At 51.9% G+C, this 27,032-nt stretch overlaps 1 protein-coding gene across 5 annotated transcripts in view; it reads right to left on the bottom strand.

Annotated features, from left to right (window-relative positions):
• Window positions 1–2,658: 2,658 nt before the first annotated feature.
• EPHB2 (EPH receptor B2) overlaps window positions 2,659–27,032 on the bottom strand; it is a 194,431-nt gene continuing 170,057 nt past the window's right edge. For 2 of the 5 annotated variants that reach the window (XM_043574058.1, XM_043574054.1), the window contains exons 8-16: window positions 25,178–25,286; window positions 24,361–24,428; window positions 17,065–17,205; window positions 16,273–16,520; window positions 15,116–15,331; window positions 14,076–14,225; window positions 12,918–13,111; window positions 11,156–11,311; window positions 2,659–10,646 (exon numbers count right to left, since the gene is read on the bottom strand). In XM_043574058.1, coding sequence (XP_043429993.1) covers window positions 10,538–10,646; window positions 11,156–11,311; window positions 12,918–13,111; window positions 14,076–14,225; window positions 15,116–15,331; window positions 16,273–16,520; window positions 17,065–17,205; window positions 24,361–24,428; window positions 25,178–25,286 — 1,391 coding nt within the window. In that variant the 3' untranslated portion in view covers window positions 2,659–10,537. The remainder of the gene's footprint in view (window positions 10,647–11,155; window positions 11,312–12,917; window positions 13,112–14,075; window positions 14,226–15,115; window positions 15,332–16,272; window positions 16,521–17,064; window positions 17,206–24,360; window positions 24,429–25,177; window positions 25,287–27,032) is intronic. The other 3 variants (XM_043574057.1, XM_043574056.1, XM_043574055.1) reach the window with 3 other exon arrangements.

The raw sequence follows: 27,032 nt of genomic DNA, 5'->3' as shown, positions 1-27,032 counted from the left end.
CAAGGTAGGTACAGATATTACAGAAATATTTGTAGCATCGTGACATTGCCATAGTATCCAAGTGTGAGATCAGGGACAGGTCTCATGTAACAGGGTATAAACAAGGTTGGGTGTTGAATTCACAGTAAGACCTTATATGGATCGACAAACAACTGGAAATTAACAAAACAAAACAAAACAGACCCCCTCCCCCCCAAGCAAACCTGGTCTTTCACCACAGGTAGTTTGAGAAGCACGGGTTTAAAAGATTAAGCAGGATGATAATGTCCAGAGCACTCAGAACCACGCCTGACACAGAGGGAGTATTCTGAGAGTTACTTGCGGTCATGCTGTGGGGTAATTGTTGTGTATATGTGACTTGATGTGTATGGGGTGAGTCTGAACATGAGCCTGCAGCTATGGGTGTATGTGTGCATGCATGAATGTGCGGGTGCGTGCCTGTTTGTAGCTGATGGCAAAAATATGTGTGTATAAACACGAGTGCCCCTGGATGAGAGGGGACCTTATGCATGTGAGTGAGTATGTAGGGGTGGGGTCTGGGGTAAGGGGATTGGGGCAGGTTTCTGCACATTTCTTGCTGCCTCGGGACCCTCCATCACCAGGGGGAGGGGGAGGAGGGGCCATGGCAGCAGCAGCACTAATATAGTCTCAAATTTTATTACTGTTCCATCCAGGGGGCATCAGGGGAGGAATGCCAGCAGTGGGCAGGGGTGCTACCGGCCCCAGGACTCCACATGCTGAGTCAGCAGGGTTTCTGGGGCAGGGCTGGCCCAGGCACACCCTTTGGTCTGATGGGAGTGGTGGGGACTGGGGGGAGGTGGTGGTGGGGATGGACTTTTTCTACAGTCTCACCTGGCATGGGTGGGGGGGGGGAGCGGATTCCATGGCTCTGACACCAGACCTAGTGAGAGTCTATGGAGAAAACTCCTCTGTTTCTCTTTTCTCCTTGGTGACATCTCTTGTCACTGCGATGTCTCTGTCCCTGTGAAATGACTGAGACCACGGACACCCATATAGAGCCAGGAGGGGCAGAGGGAGGTTGCAGCTACTCCTTGGGTGGGAAGGAAGTGCGAGAAGAGGGCTTGGCGAAAGAACTGGGGGGAGGGGTAGGAGACCTGGGGCAGCGTCCCTGAGCTGGGGCAACTCTCCATGAGATTGTGCTGGATCTAGGGGGAGCCTGGTGTGGACCAGGGCCTGGGCTGGCCAGTGGAACTAGTAAGGGATTCATACTTCTCAGAGGAACTGGGCTGGGACAGACAGAAGCTGTCTCTGGCATTGAGTCAGAGGCCCCAGGATGTCTAAGGAAGGTCTTAAGTTTGCACACTGGGCTCTAACTGTGCTGTGTGCCCGCAGGTGGTATGTGACCCAATTGGCCTCACTGTGAGCTCTCAGAGTCTCCTCCACCCGGTACCCTAAGCCCTGAGAGGGGCTGGCAGCCCTGAGGTCTGTATGTACAAACTGGTATAAAGAATCATTTATTAGTTTTTAACATGGTAGTCACGTTTCTATTTGTATTACTTACATAGTAATTCACAAAATACATCAATGTTGACTTCATACCTTTGTATCTGCTGTTGCCTCTACATGGAACACTTTATCCTTAGCTTCCAGGAGAACTCCCAGGCATGCTTTAGAACCCCAGTCAGGACCCCTAGGGGCTCCCATTCAGGGTTAATGGCACCTTTCCTGGAATCTACAGGCACTTTGTTGCACGCGTTGCCCTGAGTTGTAATAACCTGAGTGCCTACTGGTTTCCTCCACTGACTGGGGACTTCCATGAGGGAGGGCACATGTCTAAGTCACTACAGTATTCCTAGTACCAGCCTCATGTCTGGCACTCTGTGGGTGCCCAATTCATGTGCAGTGAAGTCAACCAAATGCCCTGATGAGCTCTCCAGGGCAGGATGCACATTGGGTCATTTATGTTTCCCCCAGGTATCTAATACAGCACATTTCATGTACTAGGAATACAGTAAGTAATTTTTGATTGAATAAATGAGTATTGAATGAATGAATCAAAAGACAACCTCCTAGATCCCATTCCCTTTGACTTCGACCCCATCGGGTTCCCAGGCCTGACTTCAGCCTCAGTCCTGCTCTACCTCTAATCCCCAGAGCATTACCCAAGCACTGGTTCTCCAAGTCTGCTCCCAGGAACACTGGTTCCATGAAATGCTCTTTCCAGCATGGGAAAGGCTGCAAATGATAACAGCTTTTTAGACGAGCCCTTTTCACATATTTAAGGCTCTGCCATATAATCCTCACTACACTCTAGGTGATTGGTTTTATTGCCCCATTTTACAGACATGAAAATGAGGCTCAGAGCAGTTATACGACCTCTCCAAGGACACATAGCTAACAAATGGCAGAGTTGTGATTCCAAGGCTAGGATCCCTGATGGAGACATGGGAGTCTTAAACGGGACTGAGTGTTCTTCGTAGTGTTCCAGTTCAACACCCTACTCCAGCCCAGGACAAATCCCCACCCCAACCCCAATTCTAGTCCTAGCCCCGGCTCCATTCTAAGCCCTGGAAAACTCCTAGCCATGCTTCAAAACTCTGCTAAGAACATTTAGGGGTGCCCATTTGTTCCCTGGGAAACCTCAGTGGGAAAACAAACAAAGAAACAAACAAACGAACAAGCCATGAGTCAGAGCAATAATTTTTACAATTCACATTTATTTTGGAAAAAAAAGTTCTGCTAAAAATACTCCTACAAAGGCATTGGAGTAACAGGATCAGGGTTGCTCATGGACATAGCTGGTGAGATTTCCTTGGTCATAGCAGTGGGGAGGAGCTAGGTCTGACCCACAGCCATCGGAACCCCAGCCGCATCACTTCCCAACACCCCAGCATTGTCAGGAAAACCCATGTTCACGACCAAAGGGAATAGGGTTCAGTGAAACCCTGCCAGACCCCCTGGTCCCTGGTTGAGAGCTCTGGCCTGCATGGCCCAGGCTGGAATGGACACCTGGGTTGTGGAGGGAGGAGTCCAAATGCTCACTTCCACCGCCCATGGCTCTGACAGTGGCTCCAGGAGGCCATGGTCAAAGAAAATGTGCCCTGAACAGAGTTCCCCCACAGAGATCTGGATTTGATTGGCAAAGGGTCTGACAGGGGGTGGGGCTGAGTAGGGGCCACTGGTAGCAGCATAGCATAGTGTTGATGAGGGCAGATCCTGGGGTCAGAGACCACTGGCTGGCTCTGTGACCTGGGAAAGCCACCATACACGTCTCTGAGGTTCCTAGTCTCTGGGATGGGAATTCTGATTGTACCTGTCTCACAGAGCTGTGTGAGGGTGAAGCGAGACAATGTGTATAAAAAGTTAAGTGCGTTTCCTGGCACATCGTTGGCACTCAAGAAATAGCAGCTATGATTAGGATTTGGGGCTGGGCATGATCAACCAGTAATTACTCTTCTCTGGAGTCCAAAGAGGCTGGTTGTCAGGAAGTGTCCCTGCCAGGCCTGCCCTGGGCTGGTCTCAGGGACTCAGCTTTGTGCCCCCTGCTGAGCAGAATCCCTGTCCATGGAAGGGAGGGCGGCCAGACTGACCACTCATTCCGACCAGTCCAGAGGCGCCTCCTTGGCCTTCCAGATCCCACAGGCAGTGGCCTCACCGGAAAGGGTGAAGGGTCCTTGGCATCAGGCAGGGGCTGTGTAGCCATGGACACTGCAGCCCAAGTGTCAGTGGAAAGGCACCTGGTTCTGGGGTTTGTAGTAAGACCCTCTGGTTGCCCAGTGTTGAGACTCTGGCTCTGAACAGCAAGGTGGGGCGCTTGGGCAGTTTCCTAAGCCAATTCTTTGCCTTGGACCTTCCTCTCTGGTGGGGAGGGGGATGTTCCACCCCAAATAAGTAAGTCCCCTCCCAGATGGAGCCACTGAGGTCCCTACTTGGCTTCTGAGTTAGACTGTCTTGCCCACAAGCTAGTAGGCACTGTGGCCTGTGTGAGGGCCTTGCTCAGCTGGGGCACCATCCCACTGGCCACTGGGAGGGCCAGGTGTGGGCAATTCTGCCACTTACCCAGGAAAGCAAGTCAGCGTCACACTCAAAAGGAGGGTCCTGGGCCCTTGCGAGGGTCCATCTCTGACTCAGAGAATGGAGCTGTTGCTAATATTTGATATTAGCTGTTTTTCTCCCCATGTCTCTCACTCTCTCTTTGCGCTCTCGTCACGGCTAGGGCACTCCGGTTTAAGGACCGAGGATGAACGATGGGACTTGAAATTTTAAGAACTATCAGCATAGAATCATAGGGTGATGGAATCTTAAAAACATGAAATTCTTCTGTTAGAATCTTAGAATCACGGGGCTTGCAGTCTTAGAATCTTGGAATCTTTTCTCTGCGGGATGTTAGATTGGACTTTTACAGTCTCAGCGGGGCCCCCAGAGTGCATGTGGTCCTGGCTCTTACCTCCTCCCTCTCCCGTTCCCCTCCTGCAGCAGGGGCTGTTAAACCCTGAGTAGAGACAGGGTCCTTTACTCCCTCTTCTCCCTCCAGGGAAAGCCATGTTTTAGTCTGGGTAGCAGAGGTTGTTGGGGGCTGCATATGTGATGCTCTGGGCCCAGCTAGAAGACCCATCCTGACTTTGCCTGGCCCACCTGGCCAGGTGTTGAGTGAACAGGCCTGGATTGTAGCCTTGGGATCTGTGGGGGTCTCCATAGGGTGGCCTGGGTGGGCTGCTGGGCCCCTGTGAAGTATTAAATTCCTGTTTCTTCTTGCTGTATCAGCTTTCCTGAGGCAGCCTTCATGCTGTGGAGCTAAACTCAGACAGACTCTGGGCCTGGGGGTCTTTCTAATTTTCCTGAAAGCTTAGCTCAGTCTGAACACATTCCTGAGGGTCAGCTCAGCCCCCACTTCATGGGTCCTAATCCATGTCTGAGTTGGGGCATCTTATCTGACGATGTCTTGCTCTTTCCTAATCCCTGTCTACGCCAGAACCTCCCTCCCTGCAGACATCAGGGCATAGGTCATTGTGGGGGAAGTGAAGAGATATCAGTGTCTGGAGGAGTCTCCTAGAGGAGTTTATTAAAAATAGAGGCTGGCCTCAGGGGTTCTGACTTACGGGGTCATGGTGCAGCCCAGGAATCTGCAAGATGAACGGCCCAGAAGATTCTAATACAGGTGGCTGATGGCAAAAGGTTTGAAAGATCCTATGAGGCAGGAAGGAGGGAACACTAAAGGCAGATGGCTTGCTTGGGATGGTCTGGGAATCACCTCTGGGAATCGGTTTCCTCACCAGCAGAGAGGGGATGATAACACCAGTAAGAGCCCCACACAGTGTACCAGCAATTAGTACCCTGCCCGCGGCATCAACCTCCTGAGGTGAGCCTCCCAGGGCAGCATCCCTGAGCCTTCCTGTGTCCCAGAACAAAGGACAAGTCACTGTCTTTGGTTTCCCTGAAGGGGAAACTGGCCAGCTCCAAGGTCATTCTTCATGCTAAATTATATGGCAGGAGCCATTTCATGGGAGTCTGTCAAGGCCAGCAAGTGGTATAGGCGTGTGCAATGTGGCTCCCTAACTTCTTTCTGGGTTTCCCCAGCACAACACACTACTGAAAACGGCAGGACCCCAGACAGACCCTTCCAACGCGTCTGGGTAATCTCGGCAGGGCCAGGCCTCCCGGGGCAGAGACAGGCTTCCTTGGGCAGTGTGCGAGCCACCCACCCAAGCCCGAGCCCCTGCTCACCCCTGCACTCTGCTCTGTGCCCCCAGGGCTCTGCCAGCATGCTGGCCTGCCTTCCCACGCCACCACTGCCATCCGCATCCACGCAACTCTGGTCCCGAGTGGCAGCTCCCTCAGTGCCCTGCAGCTCTCAGCGGGGCCTGGCGGAAATGGGGTGAGGGTCAAGCGAGTGCAGCTGAATTAGGAACCAGGTAGCACAAAACCCACCCTGCTGTTCCAAGCAGCTGAAACGACTCTTTGGATTATCTGCCTCAGTGAGTGAGGATGGACAATGAAGCAGCAGGGCTTGGATTCTCCTGGAAGAAATGAGGGCTTTTCCAGGGGGCTCTTCCTCCAGGAGGAGAGGGGGAGCTATGCGGCATCCTGCCATCCATCTGATGGCTGGACGGACTCTTTCTGCTAGAACCCAATGCTCCTTCTGCTGCTCTTCTGCTCAAGAACCTGCTGTGGCTGGACTGGGCATCACGTTCAAGCTACTTCACCTTCCTCTTCAATCAACCCCCACCTCCCACCACTCCTTTGGCTCATCCAGACCTGACTCCTCATGGCTGGATAATTCTGGCCTCTGCATCTCTGGTTATACTGTACCTCCCACCTGGAGTGACCTTGCTCTCAACTTCTGTCATTTTCAAGACAGCCTCCTCCACGAAGGCCTCCCTGACAACCCCAGTGGTTTGAGCATTCTCTTCTCTTACCAACCAGCGTCAGACACTGACCGTGTGCTTCATGTCACCCGAGTGTGGTGGAGTGGGCATTGGGAACAGATGAACACAGCCCTGCTCTGTCCCTTCCTGGCTGTGTAATCCTGAGGAAGCTACTTCCCCTCTCTGAGCCTCCGTCTCCCGTCCCCCCCGCCCACCTATGGGAGAAAATAGTCCCTCCTCACAGGACGGTGGCGTAGAAAGTGTTTCGCATGCCTGGCTCGCCCAGTCCCATCTTCTCACTTTACAGATGGGAGACTGAGGTTCAGTGAAGGCAAATGACTTATCCGGATTCATGTCTCAAGTTAGTCATAGGACCAAGGCTGCCACTCTGGGGTCAGGGTGTATTTCCCCTAGCATCATGGGGCATCCTGTCCTTTGAATGCATTTACCCTATTTGGCAAGAGTCTTCCAGCCTTTTAGTACCATCTTGGAACCACGGGGGCCCAGGAGAGAGCCAGGAGTGCCCGAGGGCTAGCACTGGGGTGGGTGGTGGTCTGGATCCTGGGTCCTTCCTGTGCTTCAGCCAGGCAGAGGAAGGGCTGCCTGGGCATGGTTGGGAGCTCCCTGTCTTCTGGGATGAGCCCCTGATTTGAGAGGGTGCAAGGCTAGTGACTGCACACAAGGGGGTAGCAGAGAGCTCCCTGAGAGGTGGCAGCATGGGGACCAACCAGAAATGATGGACAAAGTCCAGCTGATGCCATCTGAGCAGGAGGCACCACTGGTTAGTAAACAGCACTGCCCCAGTCCCTTAAGTGTCCCCGACTGCCCTCACATCCCAGCCCCTACTCTGAGGCCTTTTGGTCTAGCACGAAGGCCATCATCTATTCTGATTGATCCGCCCACATTTTACCAGTTGATAGAAATTTTGAATATCATCCCCCAGGAAGAGACCTGCTGATCAACAATAACCCATTCTGGGGGCTTCCGGGGCAGTAGGAGTGGAGTAGGAGTACCAGCCTGGCCCTACACACGTCTGCTTGTCACACCCTCCGAGAGCAGCTGGTCCCCATTTCCATGGTGCCCTGGCCCGTGTTTACAAGGCGGCTTTCTTTCCTCCAGTACCAACTGTGTGCAGAGCAGCCGGAAAGTCCTCTGACACTGCGGGGCAGGTGGGGGCTGGCACTTGGGGAGGTTGAGCCAGGAAAGGATTAGTAACCAGGCAGCGGGAGGCTCGGAGCCGTGTGCCCAGGCGAGTGGGTATTATCAGCGGAAGGCGCTTGGCAGAATGGCCTGCTGCTCCCCGCCGAGAAGCAAGCAAGAGGTGGTGGGGACAGAGCTGCCCCAGCAGCAGGGAGAGGTGGGCTTCTGCCCACACCCGAGGCAGTCACAGTGATACCTGTTACCCTGAAGTGGGGACACAGAGGGTCTGGGTGGCATCCTCACTCTGAGAAGCAGGCACAGGGGGGCCCGGGACCCCTGAAGACTCGGCACTCAAGGGTGGATGGGCAAATGAGTTGGCGAGCAGGCACCAGCCTAGCAGCTTAGGACAGGAAGCCATCTGACAGGAAGCACTGAGTGCCAGCCCTGTGTGGGGCCCCAGAGTAGTGGGGGGGCGGGCTGGGGAGACGGAGTTAATCTGAAGAGCATCAAGGCAGCTCCCTCCAGAAGGTGACCTTGTGTGTTAGGACAGCTGCCACCCGTGCTGGGCAGCTTTGGGGCACAAAGGGCAGCTGGCTGGGCCAAGGCTGGCCAGTTCGTGGGCAGCAAGCCAATGCCTTCCCTGTGGCTCACTCTGTTGTTCCCCCCAGGGGCCCATGCTCCCCTCTTAATCCCTTCCTTCCCTTTACATCTCGGGCTCTGAGAACAGGTGAGTGACAGACGACAGGCTGGGCCAGGCTGCCCCATGGGCCACCTGCGGCTGGGATCCTTCCTCCTGGTCAGTCTCCCATGGACAAAGGGGAAGGTCCTGAGATGTGGTGTCTCTGCCTCTCCCTCCTCAGCCAGACTTGATATCCACAGCACATCCGCCTCCCTGCCTCCTCCTTCCACAAAAAGACTTCTGATTACATGTAAGTAGGAGCCCATTTGCACAGAGATTGGTGTTGACCAGGATAAGGGGATCTTACCTGTGGCTTTGACTGGGGACCCACGGCTACTCCAGGACCCTCGCACTACCACTATCACAGCTTACCTAACACCCGGACCCCCTTCCTTTGGCCCAGGAGAACCGAGTGCACCCCTGTCAACCTCCTGCTCCTGATGCCTCCCGAAGCAGCTCATCCTGATTTGCAGGGCATTGAACGTGAATTCCGAGCCACTTCCAAGTTGCTTCTTCTGTTGCCCGTGCTTTCGACAAGCCAGAGCCAGAAAGGCCACGCGGACCTTTGGTGTCCTCCATGTGTTTTCTCAGCCCTGGGCCTTCTAGAACCCCGGGGAAGGAAGCATCCCTTAAAAGAGCACCATGGGTCACTTGACATGCCCCAGGGTGCCAGAGTCTCTCTTGGAACTTACAGAGAACAGGGGTCATTTTATAACTAAAGTGTTTATTTCCATTCAGTTCACTAACCGATTGTTCTGCTCAAGTGCCTGCATTTGCTCACAGGAGGGAGTTTGTAGCCAGACCTCGTGGCTGATGGTTTTCCCACGGCCAAGACCTTCAGACCTGGGTGAAGGTCTGGGCTGGGGGTGGGGGGAGGGGGTGGGAGAGAAACCATACGCTTTCCCTCCAGTGGAGGGGAGGAGCGCCTGCACACATCTCTGAGGGTGACACTCTGGAGGGCTGGGATATCACAGTGAATGATCTGGGGCCCAGTCTAGGCTCCCAGAGGCGAAACTGGGTTCTGGCCATCCGAGGGCACTCAGGAACCTCGAAGGGGCCTATTTGTCTAGAAAGTACTGGACAGACTGGGGCAGAGGGCGGGTGGAGAAGTGGGCAAAGTCGTGTGATTCTGCAGCCCTAGGGCTCACTTCTTTCTCAATCTGGTGCTTTCAAAAACAGTCCTGGGTGGGGTGCCCCTCCACCTTGGCCCCTCATCCTCCCAAATCTCACTTGGTCTCTGAACGGCCCAGATGGCCCCGTGGCAGTTGGCTTTGGTGAGGCCTGGCAGCAGGGGGGACCTCTCTGCAGGGGGAGGAGGGAAGAGTGTCAATGAAAACCATATAAAAAATCCAGAAATGTGCATATAAAATCTCGCCCTTGGTGTATTGCCTAAGTCAGTAAGCAGAAAGCACCTTCTTCTTGGAGAAGGATCAAGTCCTCAAAAGGTAGGAAATGTCAAAGTGTCACTTCATTGTCATTAAAAAAAAAAAACAAAACAACCCAACAAACAAACCCCCCAAACCAAATCCACCCCTGACCAAAATACCCCCGAGTCCACGAATTGCTGTAAACAAACCCAAATGCAGGAGCAATCCTGTCGTCACTGCAGCATCGGGCCTGCAGGCAGGGCTATGCATCCTCAGGAAGGTTGACCTTGCCGGTGTCCCCGTGGTCTCCCCGACCGAGGAAGACAACAGCCCCCTTTCGGCCCCATGAGCCGACAGGAGAAACAAGTCTTTTTTCATTGGAGTTTCTAAAATATTCTCCAAAGACAGAAAAATTCTTCTGTTTGCCCAGTGGCGGCGGGAGTGGAGTTTCCCCGAGTGGTTCTCGTGGCGGCTGCCTGGCCGCCCGCCTGCCCCGTCTGCCTGCCGTGTGGCTGTTGAGTGAGGCCTGGAAGAACAGCCCAGGGACAGGAGAGAAGGGTGGCCCCTGTCTCCCCCTTCACATTGGTTTTCCTGAAAGTGTTTCTTGGCTCTGGCCAGGTCGCCTTCCCAGAGGGAGTTGGAGAGAAACTGCTTTTGGTCTCCAATTGGGACAAATCGCGTGGATCTCCCAAGCCCTTTTTTTTTCTTTTCTTTTCTTTTTTTTCCCTAAGAACAATGATCACTTTCCTTATGAGAATCCTCTTTAAAAAATATTCCTTGTATTTCCCGCCCCCTCCCTGGATCTATTTTCTTTTGTCCCCGTTCCCTTTTTTCCATCATCTGAGTTGCACATATTCTTGGTGACGTCTCGTGGCTGGAGCGCTGCTCGGTTCTTCCTGCTGCCCGTGGCCTCCTGGCAGGTGGCTGACCCTGCGGTGGACGTGGACGGAGAACCAGGGGGCTGGCGTGTGGGGCGGAGTGGGGGGGGGGGGCTGGAGGAAGAGGTGAGCCGAGGCGGATGAATGTCAAACCTCCACAGACTGGATCTGGTTCATCTGTGCCCGCATCACCTGGATACTGTTCAGGATTTTTTTCTGGTGGCCAGCCAAGGTGACCCCAACCCGGAGAATGTCCCTTTAGGAGAGAAGCATGTGCGTTAGGAAATGTGGGGATGGAGGGGACTTTGGGCCAGGTAGAGAGCTGTCTGGGCTTCTCCAGGGGTGTCCTGCTGAAGAGAGCAAGGGAGGGGGGTGAGTGGGTGGATGTCTGGAGCAGGAGTGATGGGCTGGGCTTGGAAGGAGCACGTGACTGGGAGTCAGGACACTCAGGGGGCACTGGTCTCCCCTGCTGCGGGGAGGGAGGAGGGAACTTGTACTTATGAAGCGCCCGCTCACTTTATACCCCTTTGATCGTCCTACCAATCTCCCGTTTACAGAAGAAAACTGGGGCTGAGGGAGGTTCTGATTGGCCCACGGTCACAGGCAGACCTGGGTGGTGTTCTGAATATGACCCCAAGCTGGCCATCTTGTCCCACACATCCCCTACTGGACACTGTCTGTCCCTCACCCTCCAGAGCCCCCTACTTAGTGGGATGGGTGGGGAGGGGTATTGATGATGGTGGGTGGAGGCAGCCGGGCACTTACTCCATCATCATCTGCGACACGACGTCGAAGGAGGTGAAGCCGGCATTGGCGAAGCTCTCCTTGTACTGCCCCATCTTGATGGCTTCCAGCCACTCATCCACGGTGTTAAAGCTGGTGTAGTCGGGGATCGTGCGGTCCAGCAGCGGCAGGTTGATTCTGGGGGTGGCGTGGGCAACAGAGACGGTCAGGGCAGGAGCCGGGAGGGGGGGCGGGGATAAGCATGGGCGTGGGCACACCGTGGGCTGCGTACCTGCCCCTGGGTATCCATCTGCGTGAACAAAGGTGAATGCATGTATACGTACGCGAGTATTTCTGTGTGAGAGTGGATGTGAATTTGCACCTATGTAAATGAGCACACGTATATGTGTGGCTATGTGAGAGTGAGTGTGTGTGCAGGACTCCACGCTGAGACCACCTGGAAAACCCAGGGAAGCCTCTGTGGGGACCCCTGGAAGGCTGGACCACCACGGTGAGGAGGGAGACGCTTCTCCAAGCCTCCTATTTGCAGGAGGAAGGAGTCTAAGTGCGCAGGACTAAGTGTGCTACTATTCTGTATTTCCTCCATCCTTCTCCACGCTGGGTGTGCTGTAGGAAGCTATGGGCTGCACCTCCAACGTCCAGACAAGGCTGGTGGCACTCGCGAGAGTGAAATGACTCTCACGGGGTTAAAAGCTCAGAGTGATTTTATCCGGAGAGTCAGGAGTAGCTGACGCAGGGCCACGGTGGGGATGGACAGGCAGACGCAAACACAAATTTTTGGCCACAAAAACTTGGCAGGTGAAGGACTTGGGCCCAAAGAGTCTCTGGATACAGCCAGCCCTGGATCCTGAAGACACCTGGCTGGACACCCCTCAGAAACCCTGTGTGATAGTGTCCTGGAGAGAAAGAGTGTACAAGGCCAGGAGAGACAGGGGTCTGGGACCGCCACCCAAGCAAGGCAGTGGTGACCTCAGGTCTGATGGAGCATGCCCTGGACCCCCAGGAGAAGACAAGCCCCGGATCACTGGAGCTGACAGTCTCTCTGATTCAGGGATGGTGACCTGAGTGTGGGCCATGGTGTGTGTGTGTGTGTGTGTGTGTGTGTGTGCGTGTGTGTGTGCACGTGCGTGGCTGGGGTGGGGAGGCTGCAAATGTAAGTGAGAGGGTCTAGGTTTGAGCATGAGGGTAGCTAGGAAGGAAACCTGGTGACCAGTGAATATGTCTACCAACCAAGATTCTGGTAATTTTTCTTCGACGCTGTCCTCTCTGACCATGCTTTAAAAAGTGCTTCCTGGGGCGCCTGGGTGGCTCAGTCGGTGAAACGGCCGACTTCAGCTCAGGTCACGTTCTTGGGGTTCAAGAGTTGGGGCCCCGTGTTGGGCTCTGTGCTGACAGCTCAGCACCTGGAGCCTGCTTTGGATTCTGTATCTCTGTCTCTCTCTCTGCCCCTCCCATGCTTGTGCTCTATCTCTCTCTCTCTCTGTCTGTCTGTCTCTCTCTCTCTCAAAAATAAATAAATATTAAAAAAAAAAAAGTGCTTCCTTTACCACCTTTACCGCTTCCTTCTCCTTTTCTGTGTCCTGGGCCCCTCCACACCCCCAAGGCAGGGCAAATGCCCAGTGAACATTAGTGCTGGCCTTCCCTGACCCCAAGCTGCAGTGTAGATCATCTGCCCGAGGCAGGTGGAGCTTGAGGGAGTGGAGATTTGGAGACAGGAAGGGCTGGCTGGGGATGGGGTGGAGATATACTGGGAGGAGGGAGTGGGGCCAGACCAGAGCCGTACCCGGAGGAGAGGGGTGCCATGGCTTTGAGGCTGTTGGGGTTTCGGATCATCTTGTCCAGCGTGTTGACGATCTGGCCAAACTTAGGCCGGTGGTTTCGGTCCTTCTGCCAGCAGTCTAGCATGAGCTGATGTAGGGCGCTTGGGCAGTCCATGGGTGGCGGCAGCCGATAGTCCTGCTCTATGGCATTGATTACCTGGAAACAACACAGGGGCAGAGTTGGTGGGGTGGGTGGGGTAAGAGCATCTGCCTCTAACCTGTCCTGTCGTTCCACCCCCCACTCTGTATTGCAGGAAAGACCTATTTGGTTGCCATGGCAACTGCTTTCACCTCCTGGATACAGCCCCAAGGACGGGCCTCACCTGAGTTCCCACCGCCTATGGCCTCAGTCTGACCTGCAACCTGGGTGCCTACCCCCTCTCTCCAATCTGTCCTGCCACTAGGCCCAGAATCACTTTCCCTAGCTGGACCGTGAGTCACCCTCCATGCTCAAGAAGCTTCTTCAAGTCCTTCCCGTTTTGTGTTGTTGTAGATCAGAATTTGCTGGCTTGATTTTCAAACACCCCATTATTGAACCTTATCAACCTTTCTGATCATCTTTCCTCTCTACCGATCCCCAATATGATCCCTCAGTTCCCACCTCGGGGCCTTTGCACGGGTTATCGTTCCCATTTGAAGTCCTCATGTCTCCAAGTCCTACTACTGTGAGCATCCCACCTGTCCTGTGAAGACTTCCTGATTTTGTTCATGCTGCCCTTGCCTCAACACCTACAGGACTTGACACCTGCCTTCTCCCATTTAACAGCTGATCATAAAGTTCCTGATGACAACATCTTGTTCCTGGAATAAGCATCCTGTCCCCCAGTTATGTGGAAAACACCTGAGATAGTCTCACTCAGGGCTGACCACAAAGTGAAGGCATCTTGAAGATTTGCCGAATTGTGGATGTGTAGGCCTTTCCTGCTCTTGACCTCTGGAGAGTCCAGGGTCCTGTGTAGACATCTGAATCAGCCACCATTGGGCTGGGAGCTGCCTTGGCCCGGTATCTCAGAGACCTTGCTCCCATTCCCTGGGAGATCAGAAAAAGGCCAGGAATTCTGGATCTTCCCCTCCCATCTGGCTGGCCACAGAGGCTCTGCCCAGCCCCCTTGGATACTCACATCCTGGTTGGTCATGTCCCAGTAGGGCCGTTCCCCGTAGGACATCACCTCCCACATGACGATACCATAGCTCCACACGTCACTGGCTGAGGTGAACTTCCGGTACTGGATGGCTTCTGGGGCCGTCCAGCGGATGGGGATCTTCCCACCCTGGGGAACACAATGAGGAAAGTTAATGGGTGAGAGGCTGATCCATGTGGTCTCTGCTCTCAATATTCCTCACCCTCTGCCCTGTGCGTACCAGTCACACGAAGCCCCTCATTCTTTCTCAAACTCACCATGCTACTTTAGGCCTTGAGAATTTGCACGTGCTGTTCCCTCTGCATGAAATGCCTTTCCTCACTCTGCTGTCTGAAAACCCCTTCTTATCCTTTAAGTATCTCTGAAAGTCTCTCCCTAAGTCCCAAGTGCCAAGGAGTTGCTCACTCTTTTTAATCCTCCAACTGGGTCCTCGATCTCTGTCAGGGAGGCATTTGTCATACAGAGCAGTAATGAAATCATTTGCCTGTGTGCTTGCCTCTTCTTATGCTATAGATTCTGAGTTCTTCGGGTGGGGGCTTCGTCTTGCTCCTTTCTGTTTAAAACTCTTCAGCAGGGGACAGTCCTGAGTTTAGGCATTCCAGGTCTCCAAAATCAGCCCTGCCTGCCTCTCCAGTCTCACTGCCCACCACCTCCCCTCTTAGGGTCTGTGTTCCAGTCACAGTTTGGTTTGAGAACATGGCATCTGACAAACTGTTACTGGCCCTTCAGTTTTCAGCTCACATCTCACCCCCTCTGAGCAAGCCTTCCTGGGCCTCCCAAGACTGGTGTCCTGACTTAGAGCTCTGTTACCCCATGTTTCTCTGCACATCTGTGTCCCCTGCCAGCCTGTGAGCTCCAAGAGGGCAGAAACTGTGATTTATGCCTCTATGTCTCTTGGGTCCGGCACAGGGCTTGGCATGAGCAGGTGTCAGTGAAAAGGTATTGTAGGCAGAGATGGACACCTATGTATGTCCTCTTTCCTGGCACCATGACCCTGTTGTTCTCTGCCTCCATCTTACCAGTGCGCTGGTGTAGGTGGGGTCTGAGGTATCATCCTCCAGAAAGCGTGAGAGCCCAAAGTCAGACACCTTGCAGACCAGGTTGCTGTTGACGAGGATGTTGCGGGCGGCCAGGTCGCGGTGGACGTAGTTCATGTCTGCCAGGTACTTCATGCCAGCCGCGATGCCCCGGAGCATGCCCACCAGCTGGATGACTGTGAACTGCCCATCATTTTGCTTTGGGAGAAGTGGAGAAAACACATAGTGAATGGGAGGGCATCAATCAGAGCTCTGGATCATCGGCACAACAGGAAACCAGAGCAGGACCCTGCTACCCTGGCCTCATGCTCCCTGTGGGAAGAATTCAGATGCTTGGGGGTCTGAGAGAGGCCCATGAGAGGCCAATTTCACGGTGGGGGAAAGAACATGGGCTTTGGAGTAGACGCAGCTGGTTTGACTCTGGCTCTGCCCTTTGCTGGCCGTGCAACCTTGGACAAGTGACCTAACCTCTTGAGTCTCTTTCTTCATCTGTGTATTAAATGGGGATAAGTTATATCCATCTCCCAGGGCTGTCTGAGTTAAATAAGAAGGCGCACAGAGGTATGTGCATGGCACATAGGAGGTGCTTAAAAACGTTTGTTAAATGGCAACTAGTCTAGCAGCACGTTTCTATGCTTTTTGTCTAGCTGGTTAACTGTGATCTCCTGGGGGGGTCTGAAAACTCTCCTCTCTTGGCCTTGTGCTCTGGACTCCTCCCACTAGCCCATATGGCTTTGGAGAAATCCAAAATCTGGTGAAAATCCTGGACTAGGGTTCAAGAGACCTGGCTCCAGTCCTGGCTCTCCCCCTGACCCCCTAGGTAATCCTGGGCAAACCGTACCCATCTTTGAACCTCACTTTTCTCTCCTGCATAATGAGAAGGTTGGCTAAAAGCATCGATGATAACGGATTTCAGGCTGCGTGCTAACTTTGACGGGCTGGTTGTGGTTTCCTAGATTGAAAGGATTCTGAGACCGCTACCTGGTTCAGGGGGACAGAGGATGGAAAGAGGCAGCAGACGAGCCCCTCCTGACACAGGTTTTCCCCAAGACCCCGTCAGGCTCTGACAACATGAAGTTATTTCCACCACTCCTTTTCCTCCCCACCCATGGGCCCCTGGAACTCTTGGCTTTCCCTACCCGGAGGAAGGAGTCCAGGGAGCCATTCTCCATGAACTCAGTGATGATCATCACAGGCGTGCTCTTGGTGACAACGCCCTCCAGGTGGATGACGTTGGGGTGGTCGAACTGGCCCATGATGGAGGCCTCGCTCAGGAAGTCCCGGCGCTGCTTCTCAGTATAGCCTGACTTGAGCGTCTTGATGGCCACAAAGATCTCTCTCTTGCCTGGCAGTTTTAGGTGGCCACTGCATACCTCACCAAACTCCCCTGGGACACACACACCAAGAAAGGCAGGATGTCACTTGCCAGCTGGAAATGTCACCTTCCCACTCCCTGTAACCTCTACTCCTGGGTCCTGAATGAACTTTTTCTCCCCAGTGGTCAGCTCATCCTCTTGACAAAGAACCCCTTTGTAGAATGTGGGGGCCCCTAAGGTCTCAGTAAACTCTCCACAGCTGCCCCATGGTATTTGGCTGGGTATGGGGTAAGGCTGTAGGGGAACCTGGGGGGATGGAGAGAGGGACAGGAAGGACACAGCACTAGACCGAGTCCAGAGAATTGGGTTCTAGACCTAGCTCGATCTCTGACATGATATGCAAGCTCCTTCCCAGCCCTGTGCCTCAGTTTCCTCATCTATCGATGAGGTAGTTTTCCTGGATGACCCTTGAGGGCTTTTCCACCTTGGCTATTCTGAACCTTCAGGCCTTGGAGGGTCCTCTGAGGCTCCTACCCCACATGCTCCCCTCTGCCCCTAGAGTACTCCCCCCTCATGGCTGAGGCCATGGTACCTGGGAGAGCACCCACCACCTACCTGCTCCAATCACCTGCTCAATTTTGACACAGGAGATGTCAATTTCCTTGGCAAACTCCCGCACTGCCTCATTGGGGTCCTCATAGGTGAAAGGGTCGATGTAGATCTTCATGCCTGGGGTCACTGGGGGACAAGACCAGGCTTGGTCACATGCACAGAATCAAGATGTGGACAAATGGAAAGGCTACAGTTAGTCCCTCTGTAGAGGGAAATACACTCCCATATGGCCCGATAGGAACTGGGCAACCCTTTGCAGGTTACTTGACCTCTCTGAGTCTCGGTGAGCAGATGGGCACTGAGCTGAGTAGAAGGGTGAGGAGAACAGAGAGCTCGGCAGAGAGAGCAAATAGGTTCTAGCTCTTGTTCCAACTCTAATTGATTCGTAATGTCTTCCTGAAGGAGCTAAAAGACTGTCAGGGTTGTTTAGCAATGTCTACTATGGGTGTGGGCATAAAAGGATAGATAGGTTTGTCTCTCTTGTGTTAGAGAATCAGGGGGTGCAAAGAAAAGGAAGAGGAAGTCAAGAAGGAAGAGAGAGATTTGGAAGATATACAGAAAGAGGAGGCAGGAGTCCATGTTCTTGGGCAGCTGCTAAGGAGCCTTCCCTGTCTTTTAAGGCTTAATTTAAGCATCCTCTCCCTTCAGGGAACTTCCTGGCTGCCTCAGCAATCCCAGGCAGGCCCCAGAGCCTGGAGGGGCTGCCTACTCACTAGGGTCGAAGGACCCATCACTCGGCCCACTTCCCAGGTCCCCCACTAGTTAGTCTTAAACCACGCCGGATCTCAAATTTCCTGGTGATCAGCATGTGGCTGGACATGGGGCATATTAATTTGATTCTTGATTTGGGTGTACTTTTTTATTTGATGCAGAAATTAAGGATGTAACTTGGATATCAAAGACCTAATTCTGATCCTAGCACTGAGCCAACAAAACACTTGGAAGGAAGGGAAAGGTGATCAATCCCATATTCTCCCTCCCAGATAACTCGTCTTCTGCTGCCCAGGTCCCCTCTGGCTTCCCCAGCTCCCTGCCCACATTCTCCATTGCCCCAGGGGCAGCGACTTTGGAGGCAGCAACTCTAGGAGGAGGGAGCTGGAGTCCCTGGACCATAGTAAGGCTTGGCTGGTTGGTGAATGGGGGCATCAATGCTGCTCAGCTGTGTGACCTTGGACATGTTAGTTGATCACTCTGTTTCTGTTGCAGATATTCCAGGAATCTAAAATTGGAACCTCTAACACACAGGTTGGCAAACTGGCCCACTGACCGTTTTGTAAATAAAGTTTTATTGGAACATAGCTGCGTGCATTCCTTTGCCTGGCACTGCTTTCAGCTACAGTGACCAAGTTGAGTAGTTAACAATAGAGACCCTATGGTATTTTTACTCTCTGGTCCATTACAGAAAAGTTTGCCAACTACTGTTCTAACACATTAGCTGTTTTTTGGATTATTTATGTAGGTGTTTGTCTAGCCCTTTAATTAACTAATTAACTTATTTATTTATTTATTTATTAAGATTTTATTTTTAAGTAATCTCCACACTCAACATGGGGCTCAAACTCACAACCCCGAGATCAAGAATTACATGTTTTACCAATTGAGCCAACCAGGGGTCCCTGTCTAGCGCTTTAGGTGAAGGTTTCTTCATTTGGGTCTGTGAACCACTTGACAGACCCAGGATGAGTTTGGTGGGACAGGGGAGTCTGGTAACCTCCCAAATGGAATGCATGTATGCATGTATGCATGTATGTATTTATTTATTTATTTTAGAGAGAGAGCACAAGTGGGGGAGAGGGGCAGAGACAGAGAGAAGGAAAGAGAGGAGAATCTTACTGGCTCCATGGCTCCATGCCCAGAGTGGGGCTCAACGTGGGGCTCGAACCCACAACTGTGAGATCATAACCTGAGCCAAAGTCAAGAGTGGGACGCTTAACCAACTGGGCTATCCAGGCACCCCTATTATTACCATTTTGAATTAGAAAAGTGACTCATACTCTTTATTTATAGTCTAAAAATTATGGAAATAAATATTGTGACAGTTGAAGTTCTCCCCAAATCCATCCCCGAGTTTAGATTTTTCTGTTTTATAATTTTATATACACACGTGTCCGCATATTTGTGTTTTTCTGGCCATAGGATCCAAAATTTTCAGCTGACTCAGAGGAGCCTGAGACCCCAAAAGAAATTAAGAACCACCACCTATAACTGTGGGAGCCTGGGTGGAGGGGGTGGGTGGGTGCATGGTCTTTCCTCGTTTTTCTCTCCCCTAGAATAATGCATAAAGTTCTACATGGAATATACACTCAGGGTCTATAGAGCTGAGCAGAATCCATGTGACAGAGAAAAAAGACCCTTTGTGTCCAGCACTGGGCAGGCTCTTTATATGGATTATCTCATTTTCTGCACCCAACAACTCTTGGAGGAAAGGATCACTATTTTCATTTCATGCATGAGGGAACTGCAGCTCAGAGAGCCTAAGTAATCTACCGAAGGCCACACAGCTAGAAAATGGTATAGCCAGGACTTGAATCCAGGCCTGTCAGATTTGAGCCAAGGGCCACTACTCTTAATCATCATGCCCGTGGCCTCCCAGATGCAATCCAACCAGATCTGGTCCATGCCTTCTCCTCCTCCTGGACTGTTCAGCCGTGACCCCTTCTCTAAGTCAGTCCTCCTCAGACTGGGGACATCAGCCCCTGGGAGATGCTCCCTTTCTTGCTCAAACTCTGAGCCTGGCCTGTGGTTCTTGGTGACTGACTTTCAACCTCCCTCCGACAGAACTGGGGGAAGCCCTTTCCGCCAGGCCAGCTGTGGAGGGAGGACAGGAATGGGTCAGCTCAGGGAGCTAAGGAGAAGCAGAGCAGGAGCTCAAAGCTGACTTGGGCACTGTCAGCCGATCACATGCCATCCCCAAGCCTTGGCCAGGAGTGTTGGTCAGGAGGGCTCTCTATTGCTTGCAGAACAAAGGCAAGTGCCTTCATCTGGCCTTCCAAACTCTCTGGGTTGGGCTCCAACTTCAGCTCCCTGATCCTCTACAGCAAAAAGGAAGTATTTACCCAGAGGTCCCACACACCTGATCATTTCTGTACTCTGTGCTTTTGTTCATGTGGTTACCTCCACCAGGAATGCACTTCTCTTCCTCTGTGTGTCTAGATCAAATGCCACCTCCTCCGTGAAGGCTGCCTGGATCCTTCTAGTGGAGATCCATGCTTTCTCTTCAGGTTCCCGAAGCCCTGTCTCTGCACCCACTCCTATGGCCGTGACATCTGTATGGCTCTCCTCTTTTATGGGGTCTGCCGGATATGCATGTCTACAGCTTCCTGCCACCCCTTTCTGGAACACTCTGCTGCCTGTGAGGGCTCGCTTTACCCTCTCTCCCTCAGGGGGACAGGGGTCATGTCTCTCTAGCTCATGCTAAATGCCAGAGCCTGACCCATAGAGCAGGCTCGAGAAATGCTTACTGAAAGAATAATAGCATTACCTATTGAAATGTCCTTTTTTCTCTTTCCACCTGTTTGCGGTCATGGATACCTTCGAGAATTTGCCAAAAGCTATGGATCTGCTCCTTGGAAAATTATTCACGTGTGTGTCACACTCCCATACCCAGCATACAATTTTGGAATGCTCACCGGCCCTTGAAGCTCTTGGGGTTTGTGAACCCCCAATTACGAGCCCTCGCTCTAGAATGTTTTCTCTATAGTACACAAGTGAAGGAGCATTCAGTAGATGCTTAATAAACGCTTATTGATTGTATGGCTCTGAGTAAAACTGTCTCTGCTTCTGTGACCCTTTGGTTTCATCTCATAACACAATCTACTCACAGTTCAGTGTGGATTCACCAGGCACTAGGCCCCGTTCTGGGTACTTTACAGGCGTCTATCCAATTAATCCTCCTGACAACTCTGCCAGGTAAATGCTATTATTAGGCTGAGCCGTATGAAATTGTTAGTATTTGGCTGTTTATGACCTACAAACATGGCAATTTCATTGGGTCCAACCTAATATTATCCCCATTGTTTGGATGCGGACATTGAGGCATAAGAAAGTTTAGATGGCCTGCCCAAGGCGACAGCCCGTTGGGGGCTGAATCCAGGTCGTCTGGCTGTGAGTTGACACTTGTAACTGCCAGCCTACTATTTTCTTCTGGGTGCTTTCCCATCCTGTCTCCTGGAATGGAAGGTGATTACTCAAGGCCTGGCTCCCAGGACAGGTATTTGCTGAACTGAAGTTGGATAAGGATCTCTGCAGTCAGAGTCTTCAGAAAATACTGGTCTGCTGTTTGGATGACTTATGACTGTCAGGACCTGCTGTCCTGGACCCAAATGGGAAATTCAAGTGGAAGGAGGAAGAACCAGACATTCAGAAACCAGGTCTGAGTTCTGGATCTGCCAGTAATAATAGTCACAAAAAAGCTGCGTTATGAGTTTGAACGGAGGATCAACCACTGTATTGATACAGCTGTGTGCCCTTTGGCAAGTTACTTAACCTCTCTGTGCCTCACTTTTTTTTTCACATATAAAACGGAGATCATAAATAGCACCTACCTCATAAGGGGACTGCAAGGGTTAAACGAGAATCTTTTTAAGGGGCTAAGTATCGTAGTTGGCAAATAGAAAGCGCCGAATAATTGTTACCTGCTATAGAGAAGAGTTGGCTATTATTAAATATTATTAGGAAGCACTTTAATATCCATTAATTCATTTAATCCTCACAATTCTGTGAAAGAAGCATCATTCTTGCTACTTCCCATATAAAGATGCCAAGGTTCAGAGAGGTTCGATGGCTTTCCCAAGGTCACACAGCTGGCCAGTGGTAGAGCAGGGAAGAGAAACCAGGTTGGTCCCTCTGGTCCACATCCAGGTACCATGGACCTTGGTCCTCACTCAGCACCTGCTGGACGAGGGAACACATGAGCCGGTGAGGGTGACTTCAAGCCAGTCACACACATCTCCGGGCCTCAGCTTCCTCCTCTGTCCCGGCGACACACGGTTGCCGGGGGGTGTGGGACCCCAAGGCTGGCAGGGCTTTGAAAAAAACAAAGTCCTTTTTAGATTCAGGGAGCAGGAGTCTGAGCTTTAGAACATGTTGATCCATGAACAAATCCTGGGCTCTATTTTAAAAATAAATCCCTGCTGTCACCTGTTTCCTTGTTACCCACTCACACTCTAAATAGTGAGGTTTCCACATGGCTCCAGGTGACGAAGCATGTGAGCCACCTTCGTCCAGCTTCGTCCACCTTAGTCCACACTTAGTCAGGTGTGGACAGCACGGTGTGGTGAGGAGTGTGGACCTCCGTTCTGGCCCTGAGCTGCTTTGTGACCTCTCTGGGCCTCAATTCCCTCATGCTCAAAGTTGGCAGTTATAAGGATTAAATGAACAAATATATGTACCGCATGAAAACAATTCCTGGGCATACTGTATGCATTTAGCTATATCTACAACCATGATTTCATTACTTGGGGAAGAGGAGGGGGTGATGTAATTTATGACTTTTATTTTTAATGTACAGGTGAATTTTTTATTTTGGTGTAGCTAAATTTGCCTTTTTTTTTCCAGAGCTTTCCATTGCTTTTATGCTTAGAAGGTCCTTTTCTTTTTATAATTTTTTTCATGTTATTTATTTTAGAGAGAGAGTGTGCATGCAGGGGAGTGGGGCAGAGAAAGAGAGAGAATGTTAAGCAGGGCTCGATCCCATGACCCTGGGATCATGACCTGAGCGGAAATCAGGAGTCAGATGCTCAACTGACTGAGCCACCCAGGTGCCCTGAAACTCCTTTTCTATCCACATATCCGTTACATAGTTACCGAAATTGTCTTCTGGAAATTTTAATGGTTTAATTATTTTTTACGTTTATGTCTAAAATGATTTTTTAAGCTCAGGAACTTTTCCTTTAAATTGACTGTTACCCAGAGGCTTAATATCTAGAACTGCTCGACTCGGCTCTTTCTTGCACGCTCCACACATCCAATCCTGCAGGAAATCTAGTGCATCTACTTCTTGGAAAATGTCAGAATCCAACCGCCAACTGCTTCCACTCTGGTCTAGGCACCACATATCTTCCCTGGGTTATTCCAACAGCCACCTCTCAGGTCTCCCTGCTTCTGTCCTGCTTGGCACCCTCCAGCCCCCTCAGTCCATTCTCCACACAGCAGCTAGAGAGGTCCTGTCAAAACTGTAACTCAGAGCACGTCAGTCTTTGGTTCAGACCCTCCTAGAGGTTCCCTATTTCACTCAGAATAAAAACCAAGGCCCTGCAATGGCGGACAAGAATCTGCATGTTGCAACCCCTCATACCTGCCCCTCCTGCCTCCTCACTCTGCTCCAGTCACACTAACCTCCTGGCTGTTCCTGAAACCTGCCAGGCACATTCCAGCCTCAGGGCCTTTGCACTGACTGTTCCTTCTGCCTGGGAGGCCCTTCCCTCAGGTATATCCACGCAGCTCACGCCCCTAGCTTGTTCGTGTCTTTGCTCACCTGAAACCCTCTTGAGACCAACTCTGACTGCCCTGTGTGAAAAGGCAGCCTTGACCCTGCAACTCTGGATCCATCGCCCTGTTCTACTTTGCCTTTTGTTCTAGGACACCATGTGCTTTTCTCTAGGACATCATGCGCTTTTCTCATTTATTACCTGTGTTTTTTTTTGTTGTTGTTCCCTGTCCCTTCACCAGAGTATAAGTTCCACAAGGGTAGGGATATGTGGTTTGCTTACTTGTGTATCCCCAGCACCTAAAACAGTGCCTGAAGTGGCTACCGGAAGAGTCACCTCTTGGGCCAGAGCCTGGGGTCCTCATCATCTCATTTAACTCATTTTTTATTGTGCAAATATGTATCTAGTGTCTTCTATGTGCTGGGCAGTGTGCTGGTGTTGGGGGGCAGCAGCGAGTGTCAGACACACTTTCTGGTCTCCAGATGTTCCTGCTATACTGTTGGGGAGACAAGGAAACGGCCATCACGGTGCGGCCAGGTAAGGGAGCGCTGTGCAAACACAGATGGGGCCCTGAACCCCGGGCGGGATGGGGGGGTGGGGTCCGGGGAGGCCGCTCAGAGCGGTTTGGATGTGCCGCGGCTGAGGAAGAGGGGAGAGTCACACAGGTTAAGAGAAGGCGGGGGATGCCCCAGGCAGAGGGGGCAGCATGTGCAGAGGCTAAGAGGGAAGAGTGAGCTTGGCCCATTCGGAGAATAGCCTAACGTTCAGTCTGGCTGCGGCATGGTGGGAGGCAGTGGAAGGAGGCTGGGGAGGCTGCTGGGAACTAAGAGTGAGGGGCCCAAGGGCGCCGGCCCAGCTGGGGTGTACGTACTGTGGCCACTGGTATAGTGCTGCAGCTTGTCCGTGTACTCCGAGTCAGCACGTTCAAACCCCCGTCTTCTGGAACAAGAGCAAAGGGCTGGAGCCACCTGGAAGCCCCCGGGGAGCTGGGAGCCACAGTAGGTGATAGGAAGAGGGAGGGCAGGCCCTCAAAACCACACCCCTGCCAGGGGGCTCCCTGCCTGCCCCCGGCCTAGCAGCCTCACCCCTCCTGGCCGCCCTCATCCCTTCCCACCTCTCCCACCTCAAATCCAGGCTCACCATTTCCCCATCCCCTCTCCAGCCAAGCCCTTTGAAAGTTATCGCCCATGGCCCCAGACATCCCAGGGGCTTCTGTCCATCTGACCTTACAGCCCAGTGTGTTATAAAGTGGGGATCTAAGGAGGAAGAGAGGGTCTTTGCATGATGCCCTGCAGAAGTCAGGAACAAGTCCCACCTCCTGCCTGGGCACATGTTGTGCCGGCCACCTGGGATGTCTCTTCCCCTTCCCCCACCTCCTCCCATCTACATCCTTTCTGTCTTTCCTGCCACCAAAGCCAGTGGGCCTTATCTGAGCTCCTCAACCTCCCCTCTGACACCCCACTTGTGGCCCTAGTCATGTAGGGGCCTCAACATGTAGTCATGTTCTGAGCCCAGAGGGATGTAGCCAATGGCAGCCGTTTAGGTAGGAGGGAGGGTATCCAGGCCTGTGCGAGCCTCTCCCTGGCCCTGGGGATGATGGGAATATCTCCTTGGCTCACAGACGCTATTCAGGAATGGCTGAATAGATGCTCAGCCAGCCCTGAAAGGGGCTGGAGACACCCACCCACCTGTTACACACAATGGCAATGACGACCACAGCAATGAGGAAGACCAGGCCGGCCGCCGAGGAGCCGATGATGAGTGGCAGCTTCTCCTGGATGCTTGTCTGGTACTCGGCTGGGGGAGAAAGCACGTTGTTGTCAGCCTGGCTCTGGGAGTCCTAATGTTCCCCACCTGGCTGGGTCTCCTAGGATCCCCAGATTCTGTTCCTGCTCCTGATAGAGCACCTGTCACATGCCCAGATGGAGAACTGGCCGGTACTCGCTCAGAGGTAACCTTGGACAAGTCCATGGACTGCTCCAACCCTCAGTTTCTCATCTATAAAATGGGCATTATACCTCAATGTTGATGTGAAAATCAACAATGATAAGAAGCTGACTTATAACTACAGAGAGGCAGTTATAAGCACGGACTCTGAGGCCAGACTCCCTGGGTTAAGTGGCAGTACCACTTAACTATCTGTGACTTCTGGTAAAGTGACTTACCTCTCTGTGGCTTAGTTTCCTCATCTGTAAAGTGGGGAGATTAACAGTTCCTAGCTCATAGGATTGTTGTGTAAAGCACTTAGAAGGACATGTGGCAGGTAGCAACCACTCAGTAAATATTAACTATTATTGTTATTGAGTATTTTATGTTTTAGTCACTGTGCTAAGTATGTTATGTATCTTGTTTGATTTTCAGAACAATCTTGTGATCCGGTGCCGAAGGTCACCCCATTTACAGATGTGGGAAGCGACACTTAGCGATGCCATGACCTGCATGTGATCACACAGTTACAAAGTGGCCAAAGCCAGCATTTGAACCGAGGTCTGTTTGACCCAAGGCCACGGGCTTATATGAGATAATGCATAAAATGCACTCAGCATTGGTCTGGCTTTTGGAAACCACTCAGTACATTTTCAATGCCATCAACACCATCATTGTTTTAAATTTTATTATTATTACTTCTCATGTACTGCCATGACCAGACAGGAGCTCATTAAAGTCAGGGAGCAGATAAGTCCTGGGTCCTTAGCACCAGCACATATTTGTTGAGTTAGTAAGGAAAGCATCTCGGGACAGTCCCCCAAGGCTCCAGGTCAATGACACTCATCCAGCATGCAAGAGGTCTACAAAGGTGAAAATGCTGGCCACGAGGAAGTGGGGCTTTATAGAGGAGGTACCATTAGCGTCCTGGAAGAGATGGTAAAGCCATTAGGGAGAATTTTTGTGATAAAACAAGAATTCATGGGTCTAAGCCTCTGAGACATTCAGCTGGGCAAAGGCCAAGGCCCATGGCCAGTGATTGAAGCTGATGCTAAGAAGGGATGCTGGAGTCTGGTTATAACGAAAGCTGCCTTGGGGCTTCATTGGTTGGTGAAAGGGCTCCCAGACTCACAGCAGTGACAACTATGACATTAACTATGATTTAGCGAGTGCTAACTACATGTGAGAGCTACGGCCAACCCTGTGCCAGGTTCCAGATATTCATCCCCCATCTTTACACTAATTTGATAATGATGATGATGTTGACAATGAGATAGCTGTTATCATCCCCATTTATAGATGAGAAAATGGAGACTCAGAAAGGTAAGGTGAGTTGCTCAGGGACACACAGTTAGGGCTGAATCAGCACTGTCTGGCTGGCATCAGAGCCCGTACTCTTAACTCTGCTGTTCCTCAAAGACTATTAGAATAGGAAGGGTACTTAGAGACCATGTGGTCCCGCAATGGGAGACACACAGCACATGGGCTGCAACCTCCCATTTTCTTGTCCAGGGCAGACATCACTAATCCATCCCAGCACTTCTTGCTGCTGAACTTTAGAATTCTTCTCAATCCAACTGCAAGTCATTGGAGGAGTGTACGGATGAAATAGGTGTG

Source organism: Prionailurus bengalensis, chromosome C1 (assembly GCF_016509475.1).
Source record: "Prionailurus bengalensis isolate Pbe53 chromosome C1, Fcat_Pben_1.1_paternal_pri, whole genome shotgun sequence".
In the NCBI taxonomy this organism is placed as follows: domain Eukaryota; kingdom Metazoa; phylum Chordata; class Mammalia; order Carnivora; family Felidae; genus Prionailurus; species Prionailurus bengalensis.
This window is presented reverse-complemented; position numbering and strand designations above follow the sequence as displayed.